The 13,214-nt window shown below is 40.3% G+C and overlaps 1 protein-coding gene across 1 annotated transcript in view; it reads left to right on the forward strand.

Moving 5' to 3' along the window:
* Positions 1–6,312: 6,312 nt before the first annotated feature.
* myom3 (myomesin 3) overlaps positions 6,313–13,214 on the forward strand; it is a 55,896-nt gene continuing 48,994 nt past the window's right edge. The window contains exons 1-2 of the mRNA XM_041942260.1: positions 6,313–6,445; positions 8,577–8,693. Coding sequence (XP_041798194.1) covers positions 8,587–8,693 — 107 coding nt within the window. The 5' untranslated portion in view covers positions 6,313–6,445; positions 8,577–8,586. The remainder of the gene's footprint in view (positions 6,446–8,576; positions 8,694–13,214) is intronic.

Below are 13,214 nucleotides of genomic sequence, written 5' to 3' on the forward strand. Positions count from 1 at the left end.
CATAGAAAACTGTATGAAAGCAAGGAAGTATTATTGTCTGGTAATACTTTTAATCTTCACAGTCTGCTGCCATGTCAACAATAAAGCCAGGTCTACAAGGTTGACAGCCGCTGTATGAGGGATTCTTCGTTCAGCGACTGACCTGCATCTTTTACAGGATCAGGGACACAACAAAGACGTTTTTGCTAAATTTTAGGAAAACGGCTACTGCAGAAGCAGATGTTGTTTTGGGAATGCTATTAAAGTTCTTGTGTTGTTCAGTGCAAACCAGCATAAACAAGTAAAAGTATGCAGCATGTTATACAGTATTTCATAGCCGTTAGGCATTCTGTGACCCTTTCTTCATCAAAGCTCGAGCATGTCAATGAACATCACGCTTCTCTTCTGCTATTTGAAATCAAGTCAGCTATGCCGCCCTTGACACATGAGTGGGCTATGGGCTTGCAGTGAGAACAGGGCTGATGTAGGAGCAGAGGAAAAAGTAGGCATTCTAAATGATGATTTAACATGAGCGGAGAGCTGGAACTGGCAATGTACCAGCAAAGTTCACTGTTGCCACTTACACCAAAAAAAAATATATGCGAATATGCGAAATGGCTCATGTTTGTGGGAGTAAGTGGGAGACAGAGAGACAAATTGGGTTAGATCCAGTCAAGAAAAATTTGGGACAACCACTGCACCTCCAAGTAAATCAAACAGGACGTGAAACGGCAAAGAGGGGTGAACCCAGGAAACAAAAGGGGATTCGAACTCATAGCCAATCATCCTGACAACACACTGCACACTATCTGGGGTTTGGGAAGGGGAGACATGGCACAGGGCATGTTGTCCAGCTTTTCATCTTGCTCTTTTTCCCCCTCTATCTTCCCATCTGGCTCTTCTTTGGACAGGTGTCTAAAAAAACAGCCTTTACCTGTGCAGCAGCACTGACAGATTCTTTTCTGTCTGTCTGCCAGAAAGCTGCCTTTCACCTCTTTCAACTCGCCAAGTCCTGAGATGATCAGATGGGAGATTACAGAGCAAACCCTCTTGAGTGTGAAAAGCATGACAGAACTTTGAAAGGGGAATATTAGTTTGGATTATCCCAATGCATCTGCACAAACCGAATTTCAATCACAGCAGAGGGTGTGTGCATGCCCTGGATCAATGGCTATATTGATGGCCACTTAAGTCATTTGTAGCACTGAGAGCACATGTGAGGCAACCAGCTCTGTCTCTTGTACAGTCAAATATTTACTGCAGTCACTGCCAGAGAAGTAAAAGGCTGGGTCAAAATCCAGATATGCATACTTTGATTCATTATTTTAAAAAGCACAAACTGTAATGTGACCATGAAACTTGATAAATGCCCTTGGATTTTCTCAATACAGTGCACTGCTAGAGATTCACATCGACATTCAATGGCTCCTTTGAGGTTTAAAGGCTATTTTGGGGTATACACTGTTATTACTGCCTAATTTATTATATGCCCTATCCACATTTAAGGAAAAGTTCCAGCATGGCAAGATAGAGCAAAGGAAAAACTCCTTTGAAGAAATTACACCATATCAGAAAATGTTTGAAGCTGCTGAGTGAACTTAGTAAGTCCAATTCTGGGCGTCCTAGTCATAAAACTATCACCCAACACTCACCCTATCTTGGCGGTAGCCATCTTTTTTCTAAATTTATCTTTTCTGATAAGTAAGATGATAGAGTTAACTGGCTCTATTTAAATGTAGGCGTGTCTCGTTGCTATTGCTTCTGTAGTCTGATCTCTGAAGTCTGATATTGTACCATGAAGATACTTTACGACCATTTCTCATTCACTCTCAAGTGATAACAGAAGTGGGAAGACTGCCAAAGAACAGCCTGTCACGTTTCTACAGGAGAGGGCTAGCATGACTTGCTATTTAAGGAACTGTTGTAAGAATATTACACGTGCCACTAGCTAGAGTAAGGACAATCACTTCATTCAGGTAATGGCTGAGGGAACATACAGAAAGAAAAAAGATCCAGTAAAATTTGGCTCGACTTTGAGGTGATATATCTTTAAAATGTAGTTTGTTAGGAAGCAACTGTATAAATAGTCTGATAATCACTTTGTGCAACTTCATTGTCTTCATGTTTGCTGATTTTTTTGCTAAGAGTGGGGTTATTTTGTTTTGCCATAGCAAAAATCAGTACTGAGTGAAGAATCCATCCTGTCAACTTTATTTTCCACTAATACTGAAGATGGGGTAGAGGTTCAGAAGAACTGCTAACTTCTTGTTCTTCACACTGAATAAAGTTTTAGTATTTAAGATGAATTATTTCTGCATGCAGACTGAGCATAGCTTGTGCAGCTGCATCAATCTGAGACACTTTTCTGTCACTATGATTAATGGATGTAGCGATATAGTCAGTTTATATAGTCCAAAATCACACATTTCCATCAAAAGGCTTCACAATTTGTACAGCAGATTAGCTAGTATGTAGCTAATATAGCTATGTAAGAAGATGTGTCCCCATTCTTAATCTCACCAACTAAGATCTGACGGGACAACTGGTTCTCCAACCATCGGAAACAGCCATCAATTAGCACAAGAACTATTTAAACGTCTAAACAAATGTGAGATGTGAAAAAAGCTTAGTTGAGCATCATTTACCTGTTTCTGTCATACCACTGAAGCGATACTGCATATAAAATGAGGATTAGTGCACAGTACACACTGTATACACAAAGGAGGGCATCTTCTTTTGGCTCTTCAAACACTAGTAGGAGCATCCAACAGACACTTTTTGTTGTACTTTTCCACTATGACAAGGCATAAGTGAATCACAACAAGTGGCGTTTTTTTCTTGCTATCCCCATTGAAAGGGTACCAATCTCTCTCCCAGTCCAAATCACTTGATGCATTGAAGGCTGCATGTAATTGGATGCAATCACTTCACCCCCTCCCTTTCCTCTCTTGCATTCTAATGAGCTCTTAATGGGTCCTTGATTAGAAAAAGGCACGAAAACAGCTGTCAAGGCTGGCCAGGAAATGATGGATCATTCAGGAGACTGTGGTGTCCATTAAGGTCTATTCTGGGCCCAATCACCAGTAGGTGATAAGATGAAAAGAAACTTTCATTATATTTAGTTTCCACCAGACAATCCCCTGTGGAACAACGATCGCTTCAGTCTTCAAACTGACAGATGGCTGTTCAACACTAAGAATAGTATCCAGTCAGAGCATGCCAATATTGTGCAGACAGATTTTTTTAACTGAATACATAGATATTTTTTCCATGTTATATACAGTACAATGACAAAAGGTAGCATGTCTGTGCTTCTCAAACCAAGACCTCTATGGCTGCTGTGCTAGTTGCTCAAAGGCACGACAGGTAAAGGAGATGTCAAAAGAACAAAGAGCTGCTAAGAGAAACTCAAATGTCAGATGATATGCTTAATAGAAATGGCAGATTCATTAAGTTGTTTTCATTTTATATACATCATTATTATCATCATTATTATTACTGCATCATTGCTTGTCAAAGCATGAAGAAGTCTGCATCAAAGAAAGTCATCCCATGTCTACAATATTAAAATGTCTGATGCCCCTTCATATCCTGGCCTCTGGCTCATGTCATGCCAGATTTATTGTAAACGTGAGCTGCAAAATGTGAGCTGAGGAAAACATGAACGCTCACCTCCAAGTCCTTATTTCAAATAGGATATTCTGTGCTATGAGATCTCAGACTTTATATCGCAACTTGCACAAAACTGACAGCTCTGCCTGCAAAAACGGCATTAAATGAAGAAATGTCAGCAGTTCATGGATATAAAAATCTAAATTAGTAGCTAAAAGTAATACAATCAGCTCCACGCAAAGCTGCTACAGGTATTTTATGTATGACTGTTTACATCCATGAATAAAATATTTCGGATGTGGGCCCTCCAACAAGTTGTACATGTCAATCCCTCCAAGTTGTTCAACCATCCTATACTTCTTTCACTTGTTTCCTACAGAGTGACCTGAATGTGGCATCAAATGCAGTTGTCACATCAGAGTCTGATTCCCTCCACAGCAACCCATACATTAAGGATATGATATTCTGCATCTGTGCGGTGCAGATAAAATGCAAGAACATCCAAGAGGGAATAAATGTTTGCCACACAGTCACACTGAGTCTGGCTTTTATTCATCATTTATGCAAGTAAAAGTACAGAGCAAGCGTGAATTGTGAATAAGCATTAATGATTAATAAACATGGGAAGTCATTCTGAGTGTGCGGCAAACATTTATTCCTTGTTGGCTTGCCATACATGTCTCACCTGGTACATGTACAAACTCATTACATATTTTGTGCTTCAGGTGCTCTGGGAAAGTGCAACCAAATTGATTTGCATTAGTGATTTAAATAAATTAGGCACTAAATAAACAGAGGCTGCACTTGGTGAGTTTTTAAGCCTGGCAGTACTTCAGAAACCTGTTCAAAGCAGCATCCCCTTTCCTACTATAAGCACCGTAAGAAACAGAAGACAACACTGACATGAGATGTTTCTGGTGGACCTGGAAGCTGAGGAGTTTTCCAAAAGAAGAGGAACTAATAAAGGTGGCCCTCAGCTGCTTTGTCCCAGTAGTTATTCTTAGTCTGACAGTCACTGCTGATGTATGATGGGAAGAGAAGGCCTGGCAACCGTAGCTTGTATTGTGTGGTGATATTCCAGAGGCAGGTGTGGCCACTAAGAGCTTATAAATAACCCCCATCCTTCCATATAATGCTGTGGCCTTGAGTGATGCCTTCTTTCCTTGCAGCCCCTATGTGCTTTTAGTCCCTGTCAGTCAGCGCCACTGGGCACGCACACACTTGTGCATGCACGTGCACACACACACACAAATGAAGACACAGTTAATCAGAATAAAATGTGAGAGAGAGACAGAACCCTGTTAAATGAAGCGCGGATGTGTTCCAGGAACTAATCAAAGATCACTGTAAAAGGAGATGAGAAGCAAGACCAAGGAGAGCACGGAAAAAGGGGATGGGTTAGGAGAAATCAAGTACGACTACAACGACAACAACTAATAATACCAACACTGGTCACTGAGAAACACCTTGAGCAATGCACAGTAATTAAGTAGTAATGCAATACATAGGGGAGATAGGTGGATGGATGGAGATATGCAGCAGCATTATACACATAAAATCCAAACAAGAACAGCTGTGACTTTGAGTAAATGCTTCCATGTTCAACTCAGTTTAGCCTTTCAGCATGCTTGCATTTGTTACTCAGAAGTAAAAACAAAGTACAGCTGTCATAGAGCATAATCCAATAATGGCACTACATGAAAAAAAAAAAAGAAAGAGGAATCATCAAGTTATAACAAGTCATCTTTAGGGGGACATGAATGCGCAGTTGGCATCATATTCAGCACAAATTAGCACCAAACTGTGATCTTTTGGGGGAACTAGATTAAAAGTTGGGTTATCATCAAAGTCAAGCGGCTTCATCCTCTGGAAACCATGACTATCTGGACAAAATTCCATGGCAATCCATCCTACAGTTGTTGAGATAGGAGAGGTGGAAGAGCTGTGAAAGGAGGAGATGAAGAAACAGAAGTAGAATGTTGGTTGGATCAGGTGAGAAGTCTCAGGTGTTGCCTCCACATTATTAACCTCTTGCTTTTTAAAAACAGAGTCCAAGGTCTATTTTCTAATAAGAAAGAACCAAAGGTGATCTCTAGCTAACAGCTGACTTGCTCCTTCCTCTCTTTCTCTTTTTCTCTCTGCATCTTCCCTCTCTCCCCACAGCCCTCTGTCGCCTCTGTCTTCCCGCTTGTCATTTCTCCGCCTTTAATTTTGGATTCTTTTTACCCAGGTGGGATAGCGCTGTGAGGGCTGAAATAAATATATATTTCTTTCAGTGACAGTTATTGAGCAGACATTTGTAGTTCCACCACAGCCAGTTGTTCTCCCGAGGCCATTCCAGCTGTTCCTTTCAGCTGCTCGGGCCATTTGGTCCAACCTCTCTTATTGAACAGGGAGATAGTGTCATCTTTTAGCTGCTTGTCCTCGTGGGCTGTCTGTAAGTCTGACTGATGGAAATGATCTGCGTCTGTGTGTGTGCCCGTGGTGGTTTTGTGTGTCCATTTAGGACCAAGTGTGTTGTAAAGTTGAATGTGTGTGTGTGTGTAGTGTACAGGGGAGGTGTCATTGGTCTATATTTACCAACTTAAGAATGAGAGAGCATTGTGTTGTCCACATACTTGGCACTGAAGGACACTTTGTGTTCAGGGTCACCCTCACCACACCATCAGGAGAGGCATACAGAGAGTGAGGTAGACGCAGACAGACAGGCAGTGAGAGGTAATTCAGAGAGGTGAGACAGCAAGATTGAATAAGATCTTCAAGGAGACAGACAGACAGGCAAGACAGATAAGGAAGTGGGATATATCCGTCCTACAGATCTTTGACACCCAGAGGACTTCGCCGTTTCTTTAAAGTAAGCGTGAGTGGGATTTCCTTTACTCAGCCTACATCTAAACCTAGCACAAAGGACATACAACTTTTTTAAAGACAGGTTACTGATGCATAAGAGTATGTGAAAATGCTCAATGAAATATGAAACCACAACACTAAGCAGAAGTGAAATGCACACTTTGTGCCTCTATAACACACCTGCATCGTGGTGTTAATGGTGTTAATTCTTATTATTTCTTTGAGTTGTAGGAACGCTTTTTCTCTTGTTTCTCTTTAGAGTATTTTATTGTTTCTCCAGCTAGCTGGGTTAGCGCTGGGGTTAGCTTATTAATGGTCTTATCTTTTGATGGCCTCATTGGATGTAGCTTTTAATTACTGTCTGGGGATGGCATAAAGCAAGCTCCTGTAGTGTTCAGACAAATATTTCCCCTTCAATAAGTAGAATAGTAAATCACTTGTCCCCTTGTTCCTCTGTTGCTACAGATGTTTTTTTCATCATCACAGACTTGGAAACCGAGCACTCAATTCACTCCAGAGACTGAAAACTGCACTGTGTATAGAAAAGAGCCCTGTTTTGCTTTTGCTCCCCTTCCTCCAGGGGCCCAGGATCCAGACATACCCATGTAGAATGATCAATTTTAATGTGCCAGAGGTCGACCTTCCATTAACAGTGTTCAAACAAAGCTCCCTCTTTGCACAACAACAGTGAGCCACAAAAAGAGCAACAGGGGAATCAGCTGGCCTGCTAGTCTATTAGCCTGCTAGCTAACTCACTGCTGTTTTCCACAAGGTAATTGAAGGAGATGAGAAGAAATAACACATTAAGCTTGTTTATTGCACTAACACACAGGTGGTTGCTATTGGGACTGGGTGAATGAAGCTATCACTCTGGTGCGACCTGATTCTGTTTGTTGGGTGCGTTCTGCATTCACTTCCCAGAGCAGCCGCATGATTAATGATGGGCAGGGAGTGGGCAGCAGCGTGGTGGACCTCAACTGATGAATTATTAGTGGCTCAACAACCCACAAAGAGGTGATGCATTCACTGTGGGATAAACACACATTTTCTCCACATCTACGTCTAAAACCACTCTGGACTCCAATGGGGAAAAAAAAAGATATGATTTGAAGTTTTTCATTTCAAAATAACTCAAACAACAGACAGAAATGTGAAAACAAAAGACTATATGACTGCAAATATTACATTTTATCATTAAAACACATTATCGGTTACTTTTTATAATCAGAATATTGCTGGAAAAACCACAAAAGACCACGCTTTGGACTGAGAAAGTAATGAGAAATGCAATCCCATTTTCAGACATTTTGTAGAACAAAGAAGATAAAAAACAAAGAAAACAAATAAAATCAACACAACAAAAAATAAATAAACCACTTAATTTGACAGTTCAGTATTTTCAAAAATGTTAGCAGCATATTTCAGGACTGCGTCTGTTTGAAAGTGCTGACTTCCGAATTTCAGACACCAGCTTTCCTCCCCAAAGTGCATAATGACATTTTGAATCGAAACCCACTTGTGGTAGGTGTGTTTGCTGCTCCTTAGCAGATTGAAGACAGGACGCTGACATAAGTTTGATGCATGACTGTTTAGATCCAGGATGTAACTGCAACAAATATTGATTCAGAAACATGTTATTAATAGCACCTGGTGTCTTTGGGTTGCCAGATGCAACACACTTATCTTAGATATTAGGAGACTTGTGTTAGCATTTTGCATACACCCCTATGGCTCAATTATAATTTTCACAGGATGAGGGATTGAGACCAATTCACAATCCTGCACCACCACATTTCTTTCATTACTTTACCACCTCAACTGAGTACTAGAAATGTAACCAAAGCAAGGTCTGAACACAGATCACAGCATACATAGTTATGTCTCTTGCCAAGGCTGAAGTGTCCACAGTGGAAAGTGGCCATTCATTTTGTGACTCATCTGCACTGAATAGGAAACATGCAGCTTTGAGTTGCTCCAGATGCGAGTCTCTGTTGACTGCTTACAAATATAATGTAGTTATGTTCCTGGCCGAGGCTACAGAGCCTTTCGTGTCTGACAGACTGCCATTGACTCTGTACGGCGCTGCCTCCTACACACCTCTGCATCTTTACTCCCAGCTTCCCCTCCCTCTACAGGTGGGTTACCATGGAAACCAGGATGGTGATGCAGCGAGAGCAGGAGGAGCAGTCGTCCCAGATGTCTCACAGCATGCAACTGTCCTCCCAGATCAAGAAGAAGACCTTCACTTCCAGGTGCAAACATGTTCTCCTGACATCAGTTGTGCAAGTTAAAAAGGATACATGGAAGTGTGGAAGTTTTCAGATCATTTATTTACGTAAAAATACTATTACAACAATGTGAAAATACACAGTAAAAAATCCTGTGCTCAGAATATTACTTAAGTAAAAGTACAGAAGTATTATCAGCAAAATGTGGCCGAACTATCAAAGTACAAGTGTTTGTTTCGTTGTTTGATATCATTACACAACCCAATTATTAATACTGACTCACGAATGTGTAAGCAGCATTTTACTGTTGTAGCTGCTCAAGTTGGAGCTAATTTTATCTATCTCAGTAGCAGTTTATTTCAGTGGTTCCCAATTAGGGAGCACACTGGTTTCTTTAGACTAATTTAGCCTGGCTCATGGCGAGTAACGAGCAGAGTGGAGAGCAGAGCTAGTAACCAGCAGGGCAGAGCGGCCCAATGATGGATGGTAGCGAAACATGGTGGTGTTCATGAACAGGAGCTTTAGCTCCTCTGCAACAGCAAACAGACTTCTAACCATATCAGGCTGCAACCTGAGCTTATATGGACACCTTTACACTGACAACGTGTTGTCCAAAACCTAATAAAAGCACATTAGTAAGTTTCAACGTTGAATTGGGTGACAAGTTCCTTCATTACGATATATATGGGCTTTTCAAGTCATTCTCACATACACCACACTACTGCAAATACTCACAAGTGCACCAAATAAAATCTAGATTTACCTCTTCAGCTGGAACACATGGTCTTAGAGTTGAGTGTAACAGACAGGCTACGGAAGTCAAAAATACAGACTATTCATCATTGGTTTTGGTCTTTTGATGAGATCTTTTTAACAATATTAAAAATGTTGAATATTGCCAGCAACATTCTGAATAACTTTAATGAAGTAAAACAAAATCAAAAGTCTGGGAATCCAATTACTAGTGCAGTTCAATGGATTTATTCCAGATGGATTTACAGTGACAAGGTACAGTAGTCAATGACATGTGAAAGGTGGCTGCTTGGGGAGGACAAGACATTGGTTTATTTATTTTTACCACCAACTTTTCTTGGTTTGGGAACCTAAACAGTAAGCCTTCTGAAAACAAACACACTTACCTACCTTTTGGGAAAACACTGTTTCTGTATTTTCTGGCTAAAAGAAGCTGTATAATCAGGATTATTTAATAGTGGCTTGAGAGGTTCCATCAGTACGATTACAACAAGTCATCAAGTCTCATATTCAGCCCTTAACCCTGATTTTAATTAAAAAAAAAAAAAAAACAAGAGGAAAATGGAGTTGAGATAATTCACTTTTATTCCAGTGCAGTATCTCTTGTTTCAGGCATTTTTCAGAAATTAGTTTCTTGAAATTGGACAAAACAAGGGATATCACTACACTAATATCAGGAAAATGGCACTTAAGGCAACAAACACATTAATGCTGCAACCAAGTTATATTATCTCACCCTCATATGCAGATATATTCATGTATTAAACAAACTGATGTAGGATTAAAAGATTAAATTGCTTGTTAAGACTGAGCCTGTTTTGCACTAAACCTACATTTTATTTATATGCATCAGAATAAAGTTCCCAGTTTCTGCCCCAAATGTATACTGTAAGAAATAATAAAGTGGGTGAATTTGATCAGTATTACCTTGTTCCATGTGTGCAAAGTGGTCCTGATTGATCAGAGCTGATTTGTTTTTGCAGTTGCAAGATGACATGGTATTTAGGAGAAACATATGGCAAGCTGGTTATTCTGAGCTCGATGAGACATTACTTTTACTCAACAATACCTTCTGGGCGACTGGTGGTAGCTGCTAGCACAACAAATTCTCATACAGTATTCACAAACACACATCCTTGAGACCCTCTCCACCACCGTCTGTCTCTGGTATTACAGTGCCTCCGGTTGGGGATGAAGTCCTGATTCACTACATTGAAAAACACACACACCACCTCAGGCTTTAACAATGTTTCTTAATATGTCAATAGTGTTATATTGCAGTGTTTCCCTGCTAGAGCTCAAACTAACAAGAGTTTTCTGCATGTTTCAGGACTGAAAACGCACATCGGCACTTGCCCATGCAAACGCAACTAGGTGGAGTTGGCCTTTGAATAAATGAGGACAATGCTGTTGCAGTTCAGTTACTTTGTGGTTAGTAGTGTTAGTGCAGTGTGGATAATATCCAGTAAATGGGAGGTGTCCCAGTCATCCAGTGGCTTGAAAGACAAATATGAACAGCAGCAAATGTGACTGCAATAATGTAAACATTTTGAGCTACACCAGCTCTCAAAATAACATATGAAACAGCCCGACCTGATTTATCTGACCTGTCAAATTAATAGAAAAGCAACAGGCAGCAGCATTAGCTCACTGTTTATGCGTGATGCATCGGCTGGCTCCACTTTGTCCTGAAGTGAGGTCTGAGATGTGATGGTGGAAGTTAATTTCTGACCTTGGAAAAAGCAGCTGACACTATCAAGGTCAAGAATGAACTCTGAACCTCAACTTTGAAGTAAACGTGGATGAGAAGTCCTTAAAGTGCTCTTGGGCAAACACAAAACAAGATTATGTGTATGATTGAAAGCTCCAGAACAGTAACTGAATGAACCCTGAGAAGAGTTTCCCCCAATGTATTTTGTTTCTTTTGATGCTATTCTATCTTAAAACATTTAAGTATGTCAACCCATGTGCTGCTGACTCTATAAGCTTTAAGATGTTTTTACATGTATTATTACTCAAGTAAAATATCAGCAATGTAACAGAAGCCTATTCTATTACAAAATAAATATAAAAATCAGACAGCTGCCATACCAGTGCTCCCAGATGACCCCAGTGAGATCTAATAGAATCACTTCTGGTCCTGCCCTAATAGTCTCAAGTCAAATTTGCCTTCATTTTCACAGCCCCCCCTACTGCAGTGAGTCATTAAATTAGGCTAACCTGTGGGTCTGTAATTTCCATTCCAGAATAAAGGGAATTCGACCCATTTTATCCTTAGGGATGATGAAAATAAGCAATTATTCCATCAATAGTGCATATGTGCAGCTAAACTTAGAGCTCATCTCTCTCTCTTTATTAAAAAGAAGCAAGAGACGAAGCAGGTGCATTGTGAAACATATCCTTACAACATCCTTCTATCTACATGTTAGACTGAACAAAGTGTCCTCTGGGTAGGTTTATCAAACAAAACTACTGCAGAGTTTAGTTTTTCTTGTTTGTACAATGGGAGAACGATTTTTAGTACAAGTTGTTGACATAAAAACCACAATGAGGGCTGATCGTCCAGTGCCTCACAAAAGTTTTCCTCTTTTTTATTTTCTAGTTATACCAAGTTAATATTTTGAGGAAGCATGTTGTTTAGAAATGCATAACTGAACAACCTCATTCTCCTGCACACAGCAGCACTATCAGCTCTTTCCAGTGTGTTTGTTTGCATGCGTGGGTGCACATGTGTGTGCATGTTCCTGTTTGCATGTGATGAGTGTTTGTGTGTATGTATCTGTGGGCTGTACTGGAGCGATACTGCCCAGCCGCAGGCTCTGCACTACATTATTCAACAGCCCAAGCCTCTCAGTACACACTCAAAGGGAACCTCAACAAAGGAAAAGGGAAAAAATAAAACAGCAAAAGCAGAAGTTGTCCACTGAGCGCAGAGAAATGGGGAAACTTCCCAGCTTACAAACAAAAGAAAACGAGAAGTCATGTCAATTTGCATTGCCATTTGTAAAATGATTTGTTGAAACTAAAGCCTGAGGCTAGATGTTAGCAGCAACGGTAGTTGGGGGTTGTGTAGTACACACCTGAGTAAATATACATAATATATATAAAAACTTAAAAAATTATTTTTGTATTTATTCTTTTCAGTGGAGCTGTGTTTTACTGCAGTGCACATTACTTCAACATTAGCCAAACCATGCTGTAACAATAGATGTAATAACACATGAAAAATAAGTAAAGCATGAAAACGAATATCCTCTCACTGCGGTTGTAATTACTCATGTTAAAAGAGCAACAGTCATCTGTGGATAAAGGGAAAGCAAAAAATGAATGCTTCTCTTGTTACAAAAATGCCTTTCAGCTTCATTGCCTCAAGTGACCTTGCTGCTAACAGCTAACGCCCTTCTCCTATTTATGGGGGAGCACATAGAAAAGGTCAGCTCGGTTTATTGTTGGTGCTTTAAATCGAGAGCTCATACTTTAGTGCAGGCTTACTCATGTGTGTCTATTGTCTCTCTATGCATCTGCATGACTACGCGTCCATGGTGAAGACACTACTTTCAGTCCCTGCAGGAAGAGACAGCAACTGGCAGAGTGTTTATGATTTAAAATCACTTTACTATACATGTCCAGTGACTGCTCTGTATGTTTGCTTCCTTTTGTTCAATTTGCATTCCAGTTCATCAACTGGAACACAAACAGCCCTACCAACAGTTCACACGGACACATTGTGGATTAAATACTGAACACTGCAGATGATTGCATGCTATGATGATGAGCGCCATTGCCATTGTG

This window comes from Chelmon rostratus, chromosome 8 (genome assembly GCF_017976325.1).
Source record: "Chelmon rostratus isolate fCheRos1 chromosome 8, fCheRos1.pri, whole genome shotgun sequence".
NCBI classification, from domain to species: Eukaryota; Metazoa; Chordata; class Actinopteri; order Chaetodontiformes; family Chaetodontidae; genus Chelmon; species Chelmon rostratus.